The 22,936-nt window shown below is 44.6% G+C and overlaps 1 protein-coding gene across 7 annotated transcripts in view; it reads right to left on the bottom strand.

Moving 5' to 3' along the window:
• BMX (BMX non-receptor tyrosine kinase) overlaps window positions 1-17,661 on the bottom strand; it is a 53,466-nt gene extending 35,805 nt beyond the window's left edge. For 2 of the 7 annotated variants that reach the window (XM_017350007.4, XM_089324806.1), the window contains exons 1-7: window positions 17,185-17,448; window positions 12,669-12,792; window positions 9,157-9,303; window positions 7,753-7,857; window positions 5,010-5,091; window positions 1,648-1,767; window positions 641-705 (exon numbers count right to left, since the gene is read on the bottom strand). In XM_017350007.4, coding sequence (XP_017205496.3) covers window positions 641-705; window positions 1,648-1,767; window positions 5,010-5,091; window positions 7,753-7,857; window positions 9,157-9,294 — 510 coding nt within the window. In that variant the 5' untranslated portion in view covers window positions 9,295-9,303; window positions 12,669-12,792; window positions 17,185-17,448. Of the gene's footprint in view, window positions 1-640; window positions 706-1,647; window positions 1,768-5,009; window positions 5,092-7,752; window positions 7,858-9,156; window positions 9,304-12,668; window positions 12,793-16,481; window positions 16,563-16,797; window positions 16,936-17,184 lie in introns of those variants that run through there. The other 5 variants (XM_008272377.5, XM_008272378.5, XM_089324803.1 and 2 more) reach the window with 4 other exon arrangements.
• Window positions 17,662-22,936: the final 5,275 nt, after the last annotated feature.

Raw genomic sequence — 22,936 nt, 5'->3', positions numbered from 1 at the left:
GAACCAACGAATAACAGCTGCCTGTTATGTGTGAGGCCATCTTAAGGACTTCTCCCAAAGACCCAGTGAATACAAAAATATAAATGCTACAATGAGCCTATATTTGAATCCATTATTTGATACCAGCCATAGTTACTAGTGACAGCTCACATTTTCCCCTCCCTCTCTTTGAAGAGCCGTCTGAACAAAGCCCACATGTCCTAGTCTTGAATCTGGCAGCTCTTTGTTGATTTGATATATCCTGACCATGAAAAACATTTTTTCTTTCTTTTTTTTTTTTTGACAGGCAGAGTGGATAGTGAGAGAGAGAGAGACAGAGAGAAAGGTCTTCCTTTTGCCATTGGTTCACCCTCCAATGGCCGCCACGGCCGGCGCGCTGCGGCCGGCGCACCGCGCTGATCCGAAGCCAGGAGCCAGGTACTTCTCCTGGTCTCCCATGGGGTGCAGGGCCCAAGCACTTGGGCCATCCTCCACTGCCTTCCCAGGCCACAGCAGAGAGCTGGCCTGGAAGGGGGGCAACCGGGAAAGAATCCGGCGCCCCGACCAGGACTAGAATCCGGTGTGCTGGCGCTGCTAGGTGGAGGATTAGCCTACTGAGCCGTGGCGCCGGCCAAAAAACATTTTCAAAATGTCAACTTACCACTCTGTCTGGGAAGGTAGGAGCTCTCTGTTTCTCTTCATTGATTGCAACATGAAGATCAGCATCTGAAAAGTAAAACTTTTGAAATACATAAGTCCCTCTCTTCCCTAGGAATAAAACTCTGGATAGACTCTGCACTTAAAGCAAACCCTCTCTACCTACTCTACTGTCATTAAAAAATTGACACACATATACAGAATGGAAAACTACCTTAAATATATCTTTTCAAACTTAGCCATCATCATTTTGGTATGTATAGTGATTAAAGTGTGACTTACATTTTATCTCTTGATATATTGTTGAACATTTTTATTTATTTTGAAAGGTGGAAGGAGGAGAGAAGGAGGGGGGGAGAAGGGAGGGGGATCTTCTATCCACTGGTTCAACCATTCCCCAGTTGCCCACAACAAAGGCTGGGCCAGGCTAAAGGCAGGAGTTGGGAACGCAATCCGGGTCTTCCACATGGAAGGGACCCAACTACTTGAGTCATGGCCTGCTGCTTCCCAGGGTGCACCTTAGCAGGAAGCTGGAATCAGAAGTACAGTGGTGACTTGATATGGAAGGTGAGCATCCCAAATAGCATATTAACTGCTATGCCTAACATCTGCCCCTGATATATAGTTTTTGAAGTGTGTAGTTTCGGTTTTTTAGTTTATGATTTTTGTTACTTACATGAAGAGAGAGCTGGTTTTCTTAAGAGGGAAATGTAGCTTTTTAGATCATGGTGATGTGTTTACCACATTCTACCTCTTTGGAGTTTAACTTAAGCCAGGAAGAATTTCTCATGAAGTGAAAGAATGGCAGATGTTAATGTTATTATTATTTTAATAGCTATAACTCAATTGGCCCTAGAATTACACTTCATTTGCTACATAACATCTGTGAGGCTGGATTTTCACGATGTCAACCAAGTTGGCACATCTTATTTACTTCCAAGCTGTTTTAGGGTTGGCCTAATGGGGCACCATCCCCCCAGTGCCCAGCCCAAAAGAGGAGTCACACGTTACATGCTTCCCAGAGGGTACATCCTGGGGCTGCTTTACAGGTCTGCTGGCAGCACAGGTACTTCCCGTCCACGAAGAATCCACTGTGGTACTTGATCAGCAGGTGAGGGTTGCCCCTGATCTCTGGGGAGCAGGCAGGAAGAAAACAAGATGTGAGTGAACATTGGTCCAAAAGAAAAAATGCATTCAGCAGGCACTCTTATCACATAAGGGTAAAAACCTCATTTTGCCAGCAACCATGGTAAGAGCACATGGCTCTCAAAGGATGTAAGTTTTTCACTCAGAAGACAATAAGCTAAAGAGTCTAACCATGTATAAAGTGAAAACAACAAAATAACGTATAGAGGTTGAGTGTCCCTTATTTGTAATGCTTAGGACCAGTGTTTCAGAGTTCAGAATTGCTTGGCTTTTGGAGAATTTGCATAGACTTTGCCTGCTGAGCATCCTTAAATCTAAAAATCTGAAATTCCAAATGCTCCCAAATCTGAAACTTTTTGAGCATCATGTTGGTGTGCAAAAAGTTCCAGATTTTGAATTTGGGATTGTGGGATTAGGGATGCTGAACCTGTATCACTCTTGAAGGAAAAAAAAAAACCTAGTAGAATATGCATATACAGGTGAGCTTGGTGTTAAGTTAGAGAAACTCAGCCCTGAGGGAAGCGAGGCCACAGCACCGGTGCTCTTTGTGGGAGAGGGGCTGGCGGGCAGGAGTAGGTCTCAGCAGAGAAGGAAAAAAGCGTTCTGCTGTGCATTCACTTCCCCTCACTTTTTATTTTGAAAAATTGCGAATGTACAGAAACGTTGCAAGAATAGTACAGTGAACATCCACCTTGATCCATCACTTATTAACTGCCTGCCACATTTGCCCTATCTTTCTTTTTGTTCATATGTATCACTTTATTATTTTTTTTTTGACAGGCAGAGTGGACAGTGAGAGAGAGAGAGAGAGAAAGGTCTTCCTTTTCCATTGGTTCACCCTCCAATGGCCACTACAGCCGGCGCTGCGCCGTTCCAAAGCCAGGAGCCAGGTGCTTCTCCTGGTCTCCCATGGGGTGCAGGGCCCAAGCACCTGGGCCATCCTCCACTGCCCTCCCGGGCCACAGCAGAGAGCTGGACTGCAAGAGGGGCAACCAGGACAGAATCCGGCGCCCTGATCAGGACTAGAACCTGGGGTGCTGGTGCTGCAGGTGGAGGATTAGCTTAGTGAGCCGCGGCGCCGGCCCATATGTATCACTTTAAGATGCATTATTGTTATATTTTGCTTAACAACGAGAGATTAGGAAGTAGTAGATATCACAAGCTAATAATGTTCATTGAGCTGGTGCACTAACCCTGGACTGACGACCTCTGGATTTGTTACTGTGGGAGAACAACAGCGAAGTTATTTTAGCAGTTGTTTGAGATCTTTTTTACCTGCAGTCAAAAGCATTACTTGTGAGGCCGGCGCCACGGCTCACTAGGCTAATCCTCCGCCTTGCGGCGCCGGCACACCGGGTTCTAGTCCCGGTCGGGGCGCTGGATTCTGTCCTGGTTGCCCCTCTTCCAGGCCAGCTCTCTGCTGTGGCCAGGGAGTGCAGTGGAGGATGGTCCAAGTGCTTGGGCCCTGCACCCCATGGGAGACCAGGAGAAGCCCCTGGCTCCTGGCTCCTGCCATCGCATCAGCGCGGTGCGCCGGCCGCGGCAGCCATTGGAGGGTGAACCAACGGCAAAGGAAGACCTTTCTCTCTGTCTCTCTCACTGTCCACTCTGCCTGTCAAAAAATAAAAAAAAAAGCATTACTCGTGGATGCAAATCATCTACTGCACATGTGGCTGCCCTAGTGATGGGGACTTGCTGTAGTTTTCTGAGGGGCTAGCAAACATGTTTCTGCCTCTCCACTCTTCATTTTTCTATATGCCTTCACAGCAACTGCCCAGGGGCCATCCAAACTCGTCCCATATAGATAGTTCCTGAAGGACCCACAGATAAAGACCCACAACATGACCAAGAGCTGCACACAGATGGTGTCTACGTAGCAATTGTTCGCCTCCCCGCACTCCTCGAGGAGGTTGAAAGGGAAGCAGAGTCTTCAAGCTGACCCTGGAAACTCTGCTACAACCACTGAGACTCATGCTCGTATGCAACGTACTGACCATCTCACTCGTGACACATGACTACTCCAAGAGAAAAAGAAATGTGATCTCTCATTTTACAGGTTAGGAAACTGATACCCAGAGATACCAATATTAGTCTGTTCTGTTAAATGGCACAGCAACGCAGAAGTTGGCTGCAGTTTTGTGTCATGCTAAGAGGGATTCCCTTCTCACTTCAACAAGTTGGGAGTGGGCGAAGGATGCTTCCCTCCCACGGTGGGCCACCTCACTTGCCTACAGAATCAGCTGTTAGGCCCTTTCATGCGAAGGGAAAATTAAGCCCTGTGTGTGGAAAAGGAAGTGTCTGCCTCCAAGCAGAGTTGGTGTGTGTAGTTTGAGGTGTACCGAGGAAAGGCAGGCTCTAACACTTGAAGGGAAGAAAAGCTTCGCCACTCTAGGAGCTCAGTGCCTGAAAATGCACAGACGAAGTCATTATTTGAGTGGAAGATTGTGTTCAGACCATTACCCACTTTAAAGTAAAAATGCTGCAGAGGAAACCCTCACAATGCCAAATTATAGCAAAGATTCTCCCTCCTATTACAGGCTGTTACTAGGGCAGCCTAAAAATCACTGAATAAAAGCTTCAGCAGGCCCTTGTGTTTATAATGTACTGGATAAAAAAAGTGGTTTTGGGAGCCTAGCATTATGGTGCAGCAGGTTAAGCTGCCACCTGCAGCACTGGCGTCCCATACAGGTGCTGGTTCATGTCCTGGCTGTTCCATTTCCAATCCAGCTCTCTGCTATGGCCTGGGAAAGCAGGGGAAGATGGCCCAAGTGCTTGGGCCCCTGCACCCATGTGGGAGACCTGGAAGAAGCTCCTGGCTCCTGGCAGCAGCTAGGAAATGGTAAGTGCTTAGTGCATACTGGGTCTAACTTTCCTTAAACATCAAAGGTACAGCAGCCACAGGACTTGATACAGGTCCGTGAGCACCTGAACTTTGGCCTGGTAAAGGCAAGCCCAGTGGGTGGAGACCAAGTGGCCTGGCTTCCCCAAGCTGCTGTGAAGGCACAATGGCCAGCTCTGTGCTGAACAGGGAAGGGCATCCAACCCACAGGCTTCCTGTACGCAGCCATGAGCGTGTGAAATGATGAGTCTGGCACAGTCCCTGAGGGTGGCAGACAAATCAGGAGGTTCTCTCTTGGCATCGCGTCCTTTTACTACCATGGTGTTCCTCTATCGTGCTTCAAAAGAACTCAGTCAATTCCTCTCTTTTATGACATTTTAAAAAATACCTTTCTGTAATGCTTTCAACCACTGACTCCGGCTGTCTTCATTTGATGCATAGACATAGAGAAGCCCATCCTTGTAGACGATCTGGAAGGGAAAGGATTTGGTGCATTTAGATAAAATTACATCATAGTTCGCTCTGGCACATCTGCAAGTTTCCTGTTATCCATATATATATAATTTGCATTAGTTCTGGAAGGAGGTGATTAAAAAGCATATTCTTAAAAATCTTCCACTCCTCAGTTGGTTTTATCCCAGACACTCTTACATGGGAAATCATAGCAGTGATGTACCTAAAAGTGGTGACCATTGAGGTCTCAGCAGAGATGCCCTGTGCCATTGAGAACTCTAATATGTTAGACATGACATGTGTTGTAGGAGGGGTCTTGTCCATCTGCCTACCCAATGGTGATTGCTTTTGTAGTCTATTAGAAAACATTGATTTAGCTGTTCTATCCTTAAAAATTCCTCCAGGGATAGAATGTCCTTTACTTCGCTATGCCATCTCTGCTGATTTCTTATATTCTCATCATTATACAGCTCATGCTTATGTTGAATAAAAATGTATCTCCCTATTGCTTCAATCTGTTGCATTACATGGCACCCAGGAATCCCCAAGTAAGCTCTTCTCTATTCTTTCACACACGTGTAAACGTTCAAAGAGTATAATATCTTCTCCAGATACTTCTCTAGTTTCTTCAACTCCTGTTGGTAAATGATACATACCATTTGTTAAACACTTACTAGTTGCTGAGCTCTTTCTTAGTTAACCTTAATATTTTAATGCTATTTCAACTCAGTGAAAAATATGAGTATGCTATTTTTCCAAGTGAGAGAAGCTGAATGGATGTCATGTAAGTAGTAGGGGTAGGAGTTCTGTGAGGCTCCAAGTCCTGTGCCCTTTTGAGTACCTGTGTCTCTGTGATGTCTTTTCAGCATCTCCAAGCACTCTCCCCCAGCTTCTCCCAATTGGGTAATATTTTTTAAGTGGAAAGTACGGGTTGTTAATTAACTGGATTATCAGATTTCTTTTTTAAAAGATTTATTTATTTATTTGAAAGATAGTGTTACAGAGAGAGAGAGAGAGAGAGAGAGAGAGAGACAGACAGACAGAGGTCTTCCATCTGCTGGTTGACTCCCCTAATGGCTGCAATGGCCAGGTCTGAGCCAGGCTGAAGCCAGGAGCCAGGATCTTTACCTGAGTCTCCCACATGAGTGACAAGGGCCCAAGCACTTGGGCCATCTTTTGCTGCTTTTCTCAGGCCATTAAGCAAGGAGCTGAATCAGGCCATAGCAGAGAGCTGGATCGGAAGTGGAGTGGCTGGGACTCGAACCGCGCCCATATGGGATGCCGACACTGCAGGCGGCAGCTTTACCTGCTATACCACAGCACCAGCTCCGAGCAAGGAGCTGAATCAGAAGCGGAGCAGCCAGGACATGAACCGTACCCATATGGGATGCTGGCTTTCAGGTGGCATCTTTACCTGCTATGCCACAACACCGGCCCCCAGATTTTCTTTCTGACCATAAGTTCCTAATACTAGCACTAGGTAGTCTGGCCAGCTGAAAAACAATCCATTGCCTTTAGATCAGAGTGGGAAGTATTCATGATAAAATGAAAGTCGGGTATGGCTTAGTTCAAGTCACTTCCAAAAGTGCTCTCCACAGCATATCATGTTTGGAATACATCAGGGCAAATTCAAACTCCCGCCCACGGGGGTACAAAGCTCCTCGTGGGTCCTTCCCACTGCTTCAGGCTTGTTTCTTTCACTCTCTCGTGCTTTACTCAGAGAAACTGCTTCGAGCTGGCCAAAGAGACCAAGCTACTTCACACTTCAGTGTCTTGACACCTGTTGCTTTTGTCCTGCTGTGCTTCCTGTCTTTGCTGGGTTATGCACTACTTGTGCTTCTGAACCTGAGTGTCACCTCCAACAGACCATCTCCCTGACCTCCTGGAGGGAGGAACAAAGCTCCTGCTGCCTGGGGCACCATGGATGTCCTCTGCCCACTTCCAGCTCAACACTCATCCTCATTGCATTATGTTCACTTGTCAATTTTGCCACCTCCTTGCAAATGCCTTGGGGCAGGGGCAGTGTTTCATTACCTATAGTGTGCCCACCAGCTCCAGCTCATAGCACAGCAAAGATGAACACTATCTAATGAAAGAGATTGTCCGCCCCGTGGCAGGCCAGGCCACTGCAGTTACACTCTCTTCTTGTCCCCCCACCCCCCAGGAAAGGCAGATTGTTGTACAGAATTTCAGCTAACTGCCCAACTCCCATCTGGGGATGTTCCAAGCCATGTCATGTCTTACTAGATCATTTCACACCATCATTATTTTTCTTAGATATTCTGAGTTCATGATAGAAAATATTAAAGAAACTTTCAGGGGCCAGAGCGGTGACATGGCGGGTTAAGACACTGCCTATGACTCCAGCGTCCTGTATGGGCACTGGTTCGAGTTCTGGCTGCTCCACTGCAGATCCAGCTCCCTGCTAATGGCCTGGGAAAAGCAGCAGAAGGTGGGCCAAGTTTTTGGGCCCCTGCACCCACATGAGAGACCCTAATGAAGCTCCTGGCTCCTGGCTTTGGTCTGTCTCAGCCCTGGCTGTTGCAGCCACTTACGGGAGTGAGCCACTGGATGGACGATTTCTGTTTCTGTAACTCTTTCAAATAAGTAAATCAATCTAAAAAGAAAACCAAAAGTAAAGAAACTTCCACCCAAGGTAATGCTGTTGCTGCCCTTACCTGAAATGGGTACTGTCTCTCCACTGGTGTCTGTTCCTCGAGATTCACTTTCTCCACACATCTGATTTTCTTAATTTCAATTGATCCTTTTCTGCTGCCTCTTTTCTGAATTAGAACAAAATATTACAATACTGCATGCGATGTACCATGGTGCCCAAAGAAAGCGTGAAGATAAAGTTATGCTTGGAAGAGAGATTGGAGGATGGCTGCTCAGTGAAGAATCACTTCCCATTCCTCCATAATAGTCAAAATCCAATGACAACAGAATGTATTTAGGGTGGACACATTATACTCCTCCAAAAGCAAGTCTTTAAGCAGTAGTTAATAATCTTGTTTGATTATCTTGAAATGTGTTTCAGATCACCTGCCATGTGGTGAATCCATGCATAGTTTTCCATGAACTTTTTGGACAGGTTTTAAAATTTATTTATTTGAGAGAGAAAGAGACAGATAGAGAGACAGAGAAGGACACAGAGAGATCTCCCATCTACTAGTTCACTTCCAAGTGACCGCAATGGCCAGGGTTGGGTCAGGCAGAAGCCAGGAGCTGGGAATTCAGTCCAGGTCTCCCACATGGGTAGCAGACACTCAACTACTTGAGCCATCAGCTGCTGCATCCCATGGTGCACATTTGCAGGAAGCTAGAATCAAGAGTGGAGACAGGACTCAAACCCAGGCACTCTGCTATAGGATGTGGACATCCCAACCAGGGGCTTAACCATTCTGCCAAATACCCGCCACTCCACAAACTTTTTGAAGATCTCGCGTATGCATGAATTTCAAAAAAATTTTTTGCACAAAAATCAGCTTATTATTTAATTCCATTTTTCCACTAACTTTTTGGAGTACCCTTGAACACTCAGAAAAATTAAGATTTAACTCCACAAAACAATTCTTTGTTTCAGGTTCATGACAGAATTTCAGCTTTTCTACTACAATAGAATCCCCAACTATATAGAAATAGTTTGACTTACAGCAGATTTCTAACTGTCAGCCTACTAACATTTGGAGTGGGATCCTTCTTTGCTGTGGGACTGTCCTTGTGCACTGTAGGGTATTTAGCAGTATTGCTGGCCTCCATGTACCCAATGTCAAAAGCATTTACCCTCACTAGCTGTGATAACCTAAAATGTCTCCAACCATTGTGCAGTATCTTGTGAGAAGCAAAAATGCCCTCAGTTGAGAACTGGTCTCAAGTTATATTTTGCCTTAGTTAACAAATGCCTTAAAATCCTTTATCCTGAATTTATTTTTTATCTTAGTTAAGAAAAGACAACGTGATAAGTGGAAGCAAGTTCATTTTTACTGTGTATGCTAAGAAGGCTGATATTCTTTCATTATAATCAAGTACTTTGTGGGAAAACAATAAATAGTATAAAAACAATAGAATAAATAGGGTCTCACCATTTTGTCATATTCATAGTAGGAAAGATTTGTTTTGGTTAAAACAAAAAGCCGCTCTTTGTAATTATTTGGTGACATTTTCTTCTTTTGCTGAGACCTTTTGAGAAGAAGTTCTTCTAGAATGGATTTTGTATCCATGTTATCGTCCTAAATAAAATAAAATATTTAAAATGAAGGTTTGCAGCATCTAGCTAGGTTTTCTTTTAGCCTCCATATTTTAAGTCAACTTTTTTCACTAGGGATAATATAGATGCTAATTTAAAAAAAGAGATTGACTTAGTTTTATGAAGTACATGTATTCTTACAGTTATTTTCTATGGCTTTTACTTTAAAACTTAGAAATATGTTGATTTTGTAAAGCATCATATGCATTCGACTCATCTCCCACTCAGAGTCATAAATTCGCCATCTTTGCACTGCCTTCCAGATCACCATATCAAAGTGCATTTGATTCTTTAAATATTCTAGAAGTAGTTGCCGACTTGCATAGGAGATAATAAAACCTTGTGAAGAGGTGAATTCCAAATGGCTCAGCATGTATTAAATAGTTCATCCGTTGAAATTTCTCTTCATTGATGTGGCCAAAAGGTTTTACCAAATTATTCAAACCATTGTGGGGTTCTGCTGATATCATTGTAAATGACACCCACAGTCCTGATCATGACCATAATTTAACATAAAGGACATGGGTATAATTTACAATACTTCTGAGAATTTAAAATCCAAATGAATGCCCAAGACAGAACAAAATGAAGAAACTGTATGAGAGTGCAATTCAAACATGCTGTCAAAAAAGAGTTAAAAGACTTGAAAAAATTATTGCATTTACAAGGTGAAAACATTCTTTTTTTTTCTCCCTGTGTAAAAATTGAAATGTGAAATATTTCTGACAAATACATGAATTCAACTTCTGGTTCTCTTGATTCTGTAGCTTCAATCCTCAGTGTAATGTTCCATTTAATAATAAGCAGTAGGTCACAAAGATAAATGTTCTCATGTTGTTCTTTGCTTTGTGAAAGTGCATAGGTACTGGTACTCGGCTGCCCAATAGTTCATTGATAATATGAAGATATTAACTTTACTTACCTTAGATTTGCTAGATTTGCTAGAACTGTAGGTATGGGTCCTTAAGTTTAACTCTCAATTCTAAGTAAAAGTTACTGCTCAGACGCAGTATTGTTCATTTCCTCTGGCTATACCCAGGGTCATGCATTCAAAAGAAGATATTTGCATCGTGCTTATCATTGTGATAAGGAAGCAGCCATGCAGGTATTGCTCTGTCTGGACGGAGGCGGGTGCCAAGTGAATCTGTCCAATCACTGGAAGATTCTCACTGGCCCCAGGAGTGTGATGGGCCCACTACAGCCCAGGAGTGGAAAGGAAAGGAGACTAAGTAATAACTTGGGGGCTGGTGCTGTGGCACAGCGGGTTAAAGCCCTGGCCTAAAGTGTTGGCATCCCATAGGGGCACCGGTTCTAGTCCCAGCTGCTCCTCTTCCCATACAGCTCTCTGCTATGGCCTGGGAAAGCAGTAGAAGATGGCCCAAGTCCTTGGGCCCCTGCACCCACGTGGGAGACCCAGAGGAAGCTCCTGGCTCCTGTTTTTGGGTCAGCACGGCTCCAGCCGTTGCAGCCATCTGGGGAGTGAACCAGCAGATGAAGACCTCTCTCTCTGTCTCTACCTCTCTCTGTAATTCTTTCAAATAAATAAAAAAAAATCTTAAAAAAAATAAAATACAATTGGGTGTTGAATAAACCATGGTCAGCTCAGCCAGCTTTCCTCCTGATATAGATCACACAACTCTAAAGCTGGATTGGAGAAAACCAGCTTTCATTACTTATTTACATAGATCAAGAGTCTGTTTATTAATTCATGAAGTCTCCCAAAGGCATTCTGTTGATTTATAGACAGGTAGTGGTGGTCTTATCCATTCAGTGCAATGAAGTCATGGTTATTTTTTGCTTTGGATATTATTTTATCTCTTTGAAAAAAGGGATAATTATTTTTGTGAAAGAAGAATTCATTTCTCAAGCACAATAGATGCCTATTTGTCATAGTCACTGGCTAAGGCAGAGTGTGGCAGAGCCTCCTTAAGGCATCAGGGAGCACGCCTATCTCTCATGTCTCCCTCCACTGCAAAAGTGACATATACAACTGCTCAGATTAGTTTTTTTTTTCTAAATCCCAAGTTTACGGCCAGAAGAAAATTTGCTGGAAGACTTTTGGAAATGATGAGGCCTACTTTTTGTGAGTGAAGGCCCCCTTTTCGGGGGAGCCATATAACACTGGACCAAATTGCAGGGCATTTTTTTGGCTTTTACAGCCCTACATTTAAAACTTGTACTAATAAAGCAGAAAGAGAAAACTGTGACAACTCCTGCCAAAGTCCTTTTATATTCACAGCTGATATCTGCTCTTCTCACAGCAGAGTGCTAATTAAGCAGATATGGTTGGTTGAATAGAAAGTTTAGTTTTTAACTTGTTCTTTAGGTGTTAAATCAATTCGTGACATTAGGACCAGTTTTAAAAATGCAAAACCCAATGACCAAGGCAGTATGCAGTCTTTCCTAGTACAGTATGATGATACACACATCAGGAAGGGCTTTAAATACTATATTAACATGAATAACTTGAGTCACAGAAACCATTGACAAATTCACAAACTTTCCTCTGTGTACTGAAGGGAAGAACATTGAATAGAAAGGAAGCTAGCCGGCCAGTCCTCAAGCACATCTCCAATAAATGTCTGAGGGTTTATAAGCCTGTTGCATCTGACAAAATGCAGTGTTTCAAATTTCAACACAATTGCTCTTTCCAAAACGTTACCCTTTGTGAATTCTTTGGCTTCCATTTTTAAAATCATGTTCTGTATTTTTATTCCACAAAACCAAGAACTATAGGCGGGTAAAGGAAGAGTAACACACCTCTAGAAGTTTTCTATTCACAAGAATGTGTGCATGTTCATTTTCACAAAGGGTTCACAACTGTGCGCATAGGTCTGCAACCTGCTGCTCTCATGTAACAGTCACCTGGAAGGAGAGCCCTGAGCTGGACTCCAGAAGCTTCCTAACACACTCGCAGAGCCCTGTGTTGATGACTTACGCTTTTGTCAGCTCCAGATCAGTTTCTTCTAAGGTAAACCCTCTAGTCCTAGTTCAGCCTTGGACCTCCTTCTGCTTCTGTTCGCTTCTGTCCCTCCCTTGTGCTTCCCCTTTCTCCTCTAAATAGCCTAGATTCTCCATCTTAAGGCTTCTCTATGGTCTCACTTGGTACAGGAGGTGATAACTGGCGCTGACTTTTAGAAATGCAATTTCTCCTTTCTTGTGTTAGTGCAATATATAAACAGGGCTCAGTTTCCACCATTGACTCAAATGCTTGTTCAGCAACTGATAAACTGTTCTGCCCACCCTTATTTAAGGAAAATTCAGTTGTGAAGGCAAAAAGAAAAAAAAAACCTTTTAAAAGAAAATGACATCTTAAATGTAGTCCATATGAACAAGAAATGCATTTACCTAGGGGAGCTGGTGAGATTCGGCTGGACTCTCAGATCATCACTCACACAGGATATACACATCAATTTTCTTAGCAAATCACTCAGGCTGCATAGTTCCATAAGCACATGAAAGTAGAAAGAGACTAAAGCATAGAGCATGCAAAAAAAGGAGGGGGGTAGAGATCAATATTGTATTTTCTATAAGGAAGTCAGGAACCATTATATAACCCATTACATACATAAAAGCTTCATATTTAATTAATCTGACTTGTAACCATCATGGTTATTTAGGTGTATAAGGAAATAATATCACCATAGTAAGAGGTCCAGTTTGGCTTTTCTGTTCGACACACTTCACTTTGAGCCTACAGTGTGCCCAACATTGAGTGACTAATTGCAGAAATAAAGATTAACTTTGAGGTTTGAGAGGACAATGGGTTTTCAAAAAGTTTTTGGAAATGTATATTGTGAAACAACTGGATTTAAACTTTTATTGCATTGAAATAAACTGTATCTTTCAATTTCATTTTCCACAAACATTTTGAAAGTACCCTCATGGGATTTTATTACCAGTAAAGATTACTGCAGGGTGATGGACTTAGAGGAAGAGGAGGAGGTTATAGGACTGTCATTTGTGAGCTGTGTCATCTTCGTCATCTTTTCTCTGCTCTAACATTTAGTTTTCTGGTCTGTAAAGCGAGAGAGTTTGCAGTGTTCACACTCTACATGACTTAAATGAGCAGTCTTATGTGAAAACACCTGGCACACTGGGCACCAGATCGTGACTGAAAGAGAGGTGGAAAGAAACAGCTCAGATGCTAAGGTGGAGTCCACTGACTTCACTATCAAAGACCTAAGGAAGGAAACCTGTCTTTTTCTTAAGATAATCAAGAAAAGTATTATGGAAGGGAGGCTCTTGAAATCTGATCTTGAAGGATGGGACTAATTTTAGTAAAAATAATAATCCTAGTCAACAGTTAATGAGAGCTGGTCCTGGGCCAGGTGCAATTTAGAGCCGCTAACAAGTGTAAATTACTTTCCTGGTCACAACTGCCCTATGTCGTGACAAGCACACCTTATGGAGTAGGCAATAGGCCCACCATCCTACGTCGGCGTCGGCGTGTCCTAACATAGCCATCCTTTAGGGTAGTTTGTGACCTTCCCACCCCTGGAGCAGGTTGTGATACAGTCTCCCTATAGAATAGATTCTAACATCAGTCCTTACGTGTGTAGCTGTTGAAGCTGTGATAGATCAATAAATTGCCCAGGCCCCAGTGTGTGGTGGGACTGGGATTTGAATCCCGCCAGTCTAACTGCATAGCCCACATTCTTTTTTCTTTCTGTTTTTTTTTTTTTTTTTTTTTGACAGGCAGAGTGGACAGTGAGAGAGAGACAGAGAGAAAGGTCTTCCTTTGCCGTTGGTTCACCCTCCAATGGCCGCCATGGCCGGTACACTGCGGCTGGCGCACCACGCTGATCCGAAGCCAGGAGCCAGGCGCTTCTCCCGGTCTTCCATGCGGGTGCAGGGCCCAAGCACTTGGGCCATCCTCCACTGCACTCCCTGGCCACAGCAGAGAGCCGGACTGCAAGAGGGGCAACCGGGACAGAATCCGGCACCCCGACCGGGACTAGAACCCGGTGTGCCGGTGCCGCAGGCGGAGGATTAGCCTAGTAAGCCGCGGCACTGGCCAGCCCACATTCTTGACCATGATACTGATGCTGGAGAAGCAGCTCTCCTTGTGTGACCCTCCTGAATCAGAGAAGCTCTAACTTAAATACAGGAAGGCCATGATGGGATTTCAAAGCACGTAGCAGCCCTAGAAGTCATTTTAGAGATGCAACGTGAGTCCCAGCATCCATGATCCTAAGAGACACAGACCAGGTAGCCAGACGCTATTGTTCTGCCTGGTGCCCTGTCCACTCCAGCATGGCAGTAAATTGACTAAAAGATCTGTGTTCAGGTAAACATTCTATGGCCTTGCTAAGGCCTGCTCTTTGGTGAGAATAGGCATAAATTTGGGTTTTACCAGATTTATATGGGGGGCATTTGATTGGAAATAGGAGAAAGATGTGATCCATAAATAATGCTTCAGCAGGAACCCCTAATGCAGTGTCCCTACACTTTGAAAATAGATTCAAACCTGCCACCTCAAACATTAGAATAAACTCTAAGGGGCACAGAGGGCAGTGGGAGGCAGCAAGGGAATGATGCCATCGGATAGTTCCCCCCACCAAAAAGCGTTATGTCCTGATTGGCTCAGGATGGTTCCTCTAAAGCTTTATCCTTTAAATTTGGGAGAAAAAAGAGCAACTCCCTAGCCCTTAATTGGGTCCAGTTGTCTTCTAGTTTACCTTGTCATTTAGGTAAAGACACAAGCTGGTGCCGCGGCTCACTAGGCTAATCCTCTGCCTGCGGCGCTGGCACCCCAGTTCTAGTCCTGGTCGGGGTGCCAGATTCTGTCCCGGTTGCCCCTCTTCCAGTCCAGCTCTCTGCTGTGGCCCGGGAAGGCAGTGGAGGATGGCCCAAGTGCTTGGGCCCTGCACCCACATGGGAGACCAGGAGAAGCACCCGCCGGCCGCAGTGGCCATTGGGGGGTGAACCAACGGAAAAGGAAGACCTTTCTCTCTCTCTCTCTCTCACTGTCCACTCTGCCTGCAAAAAAAAAAAAAAAAGACACAAAAAAGAATACATGGCCCTGAAGGGCAGTAGAGGGGGAGGGCGAGAAGCAGAGGGAAGAGGCTCCAAGAGGGGACCAGGGGTGTTCCTAAAGGGAAAACGAGGACCTTGTGACAAACGTGACCTTCAACTATTTGCCCAAGGCCAGGCCCGCTTATCTCCCTGTTGAATAACTGAAGAAAATACAATGCTAAGTTTAAACAAGAACAAAAAGCTTAAGTCAGCATCAGGCAAGTGGTTTGAAAAGTCTTATGGTGCTGGCCAAAGATAAATAAATACTGGCCGGCCCAGACAAAAGCTGCTAAATCTCTATGTTGCCTGAGTTTATGCAGGAGAGAGTTTCAGTTGATCTCAGCATCGCACAGACAGCAATGCTAAAACATTGGCACTCAAGTTCTCAGTGCTTAGAAGCACCATAGCTTAGTTGCTCCAACGCGAAATTATGAAAACCAGACCCCTCGAGAAGACCATTTTCCCACAAAACAAGCAAGATTCCCAGCGCTGTTCATGTTAGAGCTAAGATTCGCATTGGGCCTGAGAGTCAGCCTCAGTGCCTCCCGCACAGAGCTTTCCTAAGCCCTTTCCCACTCTCCTCTGCCCTGGGGAACTCTCCCTGGGCCTCTTCTGAGGAGAAAGGCAAAAGGAGATGCTGCCACTCGCCAGCAGCCTTTGCTGAATGCGTTGGCCACATAACACTGCTTAGGCAACGGGGGTTGCTATGGGTGAAAGCACCAAGCTGCAATGGGTTCAAATCCCTGCTTTGCTTCTGTGCAATTGGCACGTTACTTAATCCTGCGAAACCTCACTTCCCCCTCTGTAAAGAGAGTCAGCCAGTAACCACATCAAGAGGCCATGGGAATCAAGAGAAAATGGCGGTAGAATGCCCAGCACCCTGGGAGCTGGTCTGCAAACCTGCAGACCTCAAGTCAGCAAGCACCGGCTCTGTGGGCTCGGTGCAGACTCTCCATCCTGGGGCTAGTTGCCTTAAAATCAGCACAAGCCAGCCCCCTATTGGCTGTATACTTGGGCTACCGCATTTCTTACAAATAAATACTTGCGTGTCACTCGGAGTATGGTCTTTGGACTGGCAGCATGGGCATCGCCAGGGAGCCTGTTAGGAATGCCGACACTCAGTTGCCACCCCAGACCTCATACCTCAGAATCTGCATTTTAGCAAGATCCTCAGGCAATCTGTGTGCCCACGAGAGCTTGAGAAGCGCTGATCAACCATATATAGCTGTCCTACCTACCTTTTAAGTCCATTGCAACCGTTCCAGTCCACAAGAAATTTCAAACTCATATGGACATGGGTACCACTGTATGGTTCGCCTCCCTCCCATCTTCCCACTTACATCTTAAAATACTCCCAACCGCCTGATTTAGGAACTTAAGAGCAAACATTTGTAGCTAAAATAATGTTATAAGAATACAATTAAAGAGAGAAGGTGTACCTAATATTTCTTTGTCTTACCGAAAGCAGTTATGAAGCCAATACAAAAAGCCGTGGAAGGGCAAAGCCTATAGAAAAGTGCGGGGAGAATCAGCAGAGGAAGGAGCTCAAAGCCAGCTGGGGCTGCTGGTGGTCTGTGCACAGCCTGACAGCGTCCCTGATGGAGAGTTTGAGCAAGGGGCAAATTCACAATAAAACTATAGCAGTTTAAACCTCTGGTCCCCAAGTTACATGGCCCCATCCAAAGCCCCAGGGAGCCCTCCACGATTGCATATTCACAATCTTGTACTATTTTTAGGCTAAATTAGGCTCCCCAGATTTTGTAAACTTGAGGCCCCACTGCACCTGGATTCGAACTTTTTCCCCATAGGGAATGACACAGCACAGCTACCGGCCGCTTAAACGCACCATTTTGACTTGCTCCTTCGCCTGGCTCCGCTGCGGGGAGGTTAATCTGCTTCTGCAGGAGCTCAGCCCCAGTTGTCCTCTTTCCAGCGGCAGCAAATTGTCTCACATTTTCCCGGCTGCCGGCTCACAAATGGCTGCATTACTCAGTGCCCCCAAAACGCTTATTGTCCTGCCGGGCCTTACACAATCCTACAGGAAACCACGCTCAACACTTAGCCAACACTTGTTGATCTGATTGAACGCCACAGAAGCAGAGACAAAAGCATATTTCAGAAAGGTTCCAACTCTGATAACTGCAGCTCCTGCTTTTCCCAGGCAGCTCTCAGGCGCATGTGATAACCCTGCCTTTGTTTGGAGCGTTCTGTGCTGGAAAGGACAAGAAAATATCTCAGCGAAACCCCGACTTTTGACGCTAACTTCTCTCACAGCAGTCAGGAAACCATTAGGTAACGCCAAGGTGCATGAACACTTCGGCTCAAGGCTCAGGCAGAGGGGGACCGGAGAACACACGAGCCAGCAGAACAGTCCATGGGGCGGAGAAGGAGCTCATTTCACCTCGAAGCTTGGCAGGCTAGAGACGGCTACTCATTTAAAATATGAAGAAATCCAAGAAAGGAAAAGATACTGTCTTTGCTAATTGGTAGCGCACCAGCTGGTTGCCATTGGCCATGATTACAACCACATCACAACTGCTGCCTTTTCTCTTTCTACCATTTTCTCTGGGGCACACCGGCTGCTCACGGACTGATAAAATAACTCTAATGATATATTTTAGGCTCTGCTGTGGATGGCCAAGGAAATCAATCACGCTTTGGGCAGGAATTAAACACTGTGTTGGTTTGCCAATTGTTTGGACACATTAAATTAGTTGTAAGCATCTGTGCTGTGCTAGAGTTTAGGATTGTCAGAGGAGTGCAACAAGCCTGACTTTCAAAGTCCCCTTCTTTGACACGGACATGGGGTCTGCGTCATTCCTACTTGTTCACTCAGTCAAGTCTTACTGAGAACCTACCACATGCTAAGCACTCAGGTAGGGGCCAGAGACACAACAGCAAACAGAAAGAGACAGCCCACCTTTCCAGGGGGCTTACGTCTAGTGGAGGAGGAACCACAAGTGGCAGTTCAGTTAGGAGTCTGAAAAATAGCTTGCAGAGATATTTCTAATACTTGAGTCTGGAAACTAGAATTTGGGGAAGGGCAAAAAGCCCTTCAGAAGAATTGGAAAGAGTGTACATCACCACGTCACAGATGGACGCCCAAGAGCTCGCTGTCCTCTAAGGATGAAGTAGGCAGTCATTTGAGTGAAGCAGAGCAACAACTTGGCCAAATGGATGAACTCCCACTCTGCTCACTCACTTCCTTTCCCACTTGGTGGTTCGTAGTTACTTATATCTGGTAACACGGCAAAAGAGCCATTGTCGAGTAAGAGGTAAATTTAGGGAAGGAGGTGGCACAACTGTGGAAACACCTGGGCCCAGTCTTGTGGACTTTCCACCCCTTCTTGGGGTTTAAAACATTCAAGGGCAGCTGGGAGGAGTGGTTTCCTCTAAGTCAAAATGTCACAGATCTATTTTCTTCTTTTACTCACTCACTTCCTCTGCGGTATCTCCTGAACCTTTCTTTGGCTCTGTGTCTTCTATGTCTTTAAATTTTGACTTTTGGCAACCTGCTAAGGCGATCACATGATTTAATTTACTGGAATTATAGTCTACATTGTCACCGTCACTCAGTGAGACTCTTACGGATTTTCTCTGATGCTTGTTCATGCCAGCCCTTAACAGGCAACAGCTAAAGGGACACAGCATGGGATAACCTGACTTCATGACATCAACAAGCTTATTCACTTATGCTTGCATTTTTAGAATAAGAACGAACCTGGTGAGAGGGGAGAGAGAGAGAGGGAGGGAGGGAGATCTGACTTGTGGCTGATCTCTAAAAGTTCATTTGACTGATGGCTTAAAAATCTACATGCTTCTGATACCAAATTTCAGCCAGAATCTCTCCCCTGAATTCCAGATTCATATTTGAATGTCAGCTTGTCCATCTATATTCATAATATCAATAGATAGGTCAAACTTAACATGTCCAAAGCTGACCTCCTGATGAACCCTTGAAACCAGCTCCTGCTACAGTCTTTCTCTTCACAGCTAATAGCAACTCTATGCTTCCAGTTGCTCAGGCCAAAGACTTCACCCTTCCCTCACCCCCAACATCCAATCCTTCAAGAAATAAGATTAACTCTACAAAATGAACCCCAAATTTGGCCACTTTTTCAGTGCCTGCACTGCTAGCCACCGGTTAAATCGCCCTCACCTGGAATACGGCCTTAGCCTCCTGTTTTCCCCTTCCCACCTCTTCTGTCTGCACTGAGTAGCCAGAGGGAGTCTCTTAAATGTAAGTCAAATCTTGTGTTTCTGGTTTGAATGCTCCAATCCCACCCCCCTTTCTGGTCCCTTAGTTCTGTCTCTAACATCATCTCATCATTTTTCTACCTTGTCACTCCAAAAAGCCCCCCCCCCCCCGCGCCTGCCATATTCTGAGCAGCTCTGCCCCAGGGCGTTTGCATCAGCCATAGCCACTGCTCAGTGAACTGTTCCAGATATCTGCTTGGTTCATTTCCTCGTCTCCAGTCTCTGCTTCAAGTGGCATCTCCCTAATGAGCTCTACCCAGACCATCCCGTGTAGTATGACCTCACATCCACTCAGCACTCCTAAGCTCCTTTATCGTATTCTACTTTTCCTTCTCCCCATGGCGCTTATCACCTTGTAACATAACGTGTAATTTCCTTCTTAACGACTTTCATTGCCTGCCTGCCTGCCTGCCTGCCTGCCTGCCTGAAGAGTAAGCTCACAAGGGCTCCAGCAGCTTCTCTTTGCATCTGGAGCTTTTCCCATGTGTGCCTTCATTAGGGCATCACTCACCACTTCCCGCATCGATGGCTTCTGCTGCTGAAATAATCGACCTAGGGGTTGGGATCTGATGTGACCATTCCACACGTACTGGAATTTAAGTCCAATGTGTTGCCTGTCTAGCATGCTTGCATTCCAGAGCTTGGGTTCAGCGGTGCAGCAAACACCCTTGTTCCTTATGACAGGAGATGGGTGAGTGGGAGATGGAGGTGGACATGAAAAGGTTTGTTGTTTGGTTTTGTTATGACCTTTTCTGACACCTATAACATCTTCAGAGGCTGTTAACATTTTAGCAGTTTTACCCCCTTTCCTTTAAGGGGAAGATAAGAATTTGAGGTGTGGATGGAATTAGTAAACTTGGAGCACCACTTGTTTTTGTAAATAAATTTTATTAGAACACAGCCACCATTTATTTATGTATGAGAGTACTTCAAAAAGTTCATGGAATTAAAAGATAAGTTTAATATGGTGCAAAAATTTTTTGAAATCCATGCATATGAGGGGTATTTTAAAAGTTCATGGCAATTGCTTATTATGAAAAAATTATGTTTGGAATGCAAATTTTTTGCACCAAAATAAACTTACTTTGCTTTTTTTTTTTTTAAAAAAGATCTATTTATTTGTTTGAAACACAGAGTTACAGAGAGAGAGAGAGAGAGAGAGAGAGAGATCTTCCATTTGCTGGTTCACCCCCAAACGGCAGCAACTACTGAAGCCAGGAGCTTCCTCTGGGTCTCCCATGCAGGTGCTGGGGCCCAAGGACTTGGGCCATCTTCTACTGCTTTCCCAGGTCATAGCAGAGAGCTGGATTGGAAGTGGGGCCAGCACCTTAGGAGGCAGTTTAACCCTTTACTCCACAATGCCGCTCCCTAACTTTTTAATTCCACTTTCCTCAGACTTAAAAATCTCCTTGTACTATGTATGGCTGCTTTTGTTGTCCAGTGTCAGAGTTGAGAAGTTGTGTCAGAGATTGCACACAAGTATTGACTACCTGGCTGTGACGGGAAAAAATTGCTAACTCATGCTCTAGAAGAATCTTGCCAACTATGGCATGACCTGGTAGCTTTGACTTTACTTCAAAGGCTCAACTGAACAGTCACTGAATTGCACTGCGTACAAGCTGCAAGACTTGGAAGCAAAGGAAGTAGACAAAGAAGGATTTCTGTATGTAATCATTCCAGCCCTGATTTCCACTTAGATTTAAGTTATTTTTTCCAAAATTTTCTTATGAAAATTTTCAAAATACCAGTTTGAAGAAGTTAAGCACCAATACACCATCATCTAGATTCTACCATTACCATTTTACTCTATCTGCTTCCTCATAGTTTTGTCCCTTTATCTGTTACTTTTTTATCCATCAATCTACCTTGTTATTGTTTCTTTTCATGCAAAGTTGTAGACATCAGTATACTTCATCCGTAAACACCTCAGTGTATATCTATAGTATTAACTAGAGATGAATAAAAAGTGGTTTTTCATTTGAACTCTAATAATGTGATCCAGAAAGTAGCCTTCCTTTGGTCAGAAGACTTTACAAAAGCTGAAAACTGAGAAAGGTTATCAGGGTAATTGAGTTAAGTATCAGGGGAATCATTCACCTAAATTTCTCCACTTCCCTGGTTCACAGATGAATTGGGCTTTCAGGGCTAAGAGTGTTTTGCCTGTGATGGACTCCAGGAAAGTTCTGGAGCTCACTAGGTAGGGTCATAAGCAGTTCTATTCTGGGACACTGCCGAAAACCCCCAGGGAAATAGTAGAGGAATAGTTCTGAGTTTCCTGCAACGGTTGATCAACTGTAGCTCTTGGGTCACAGCCCTAGTGGATGGAACATCTTGGGCCTCTGCAGAATGTTCTCACCAGGGTGGAAACGGGACTCACATGTACTCATCTTTTGGGACTATACTTGGCAGTCTCCCACCACCCAGTGCATTAATGGCCTTCCTAAACTAATGTTCACAAAATAATCAGTCCTTATCTTGAAGCCAGTTGATTTTCTACATCCAGGGCGTCTGAATCCTTAATATGGAATAGTCCAGAGATAGACGTCATTTAATGAATAGCAGCTATACGGCCTTGGGGAGGCAAATTATCAAAATCTGTAAGGAAAAATTTTGAAATCGATAGCTTGAAGAAAAATGGAATCATTTAAGGAAGGCTTTGCTCACTGTCTTCTCAGCATGGCATTTTCTTTACTTTTCCCTGGAGTACTCCGGCCATTGGTGATCTATCCAGCTGCCTGCCTGCTCCTCATCTCCATCTGGTTGGTAAAGGACCGTATGAAAAGTGCTCAAAGCTAAATGCAAGAGTCACACTTCTCATCTTGAATGTGGACTCCGATATGATGAGACATTTTATGTACCCTATACCATGTGTAACAATTCTCCCCTCTCCCACCTCTTCCCCATTTTAAGCCTTCTGGCTTTCCAGATCTGCTCCTTTTCTTTCCTGCAAGGGCCTGCAAAGGAATCTCTGCTTTTCCATGACTGGGCATACCCTTGGCTTTAGCTTCTACTCATATCCAGGCTCTTAAAGATAAGAAGGAGGAGGAATTCTCCTGGTACAGTGTGGAGGTGGCTGGGATTCTGGTCTCAGAGGAAAAGGTGTGAAACAGAAGCATCTCTAAGGATATCACAAACCTAGTAACAAACCTAGTACAGAGATAGCTAAACAGGTACAACTGAGTCTTCTTGTCGGTTGTTATGAAATTGTTCTTACAGATGCTGCTCGGAACAGAAGAGGTTACACGTGCACTCCGAGGTTGCTGCTATGGCTGGTGGGACACTACGTTTAATCGCTAAGGCCTAACTTAATAATTGTTTGTGTTGCTTGATGGCTTGTTGCC

Source organism: Oryctolagus cuniculus, chromosome X (genome assembly GCF_051225735.1).
Source record: "Oryctolagus cuniculus isolate XC-2025 breed Fujian yellow rabbit chromosome X, ASM5122573v1, whole genome shotgun sequence".
In the NCBI taxonomy this organism is placed as follows: domain Eukaryota; kingdom Metazoa; phylum Chordata; class Mammalia; order Lagomorpha; family Leporidae; genus Oryctolagus; species Oryctolagus cuniculus.
This window is presented reverse-complemented; position numbering and strand designations above follow the sequence as displayed.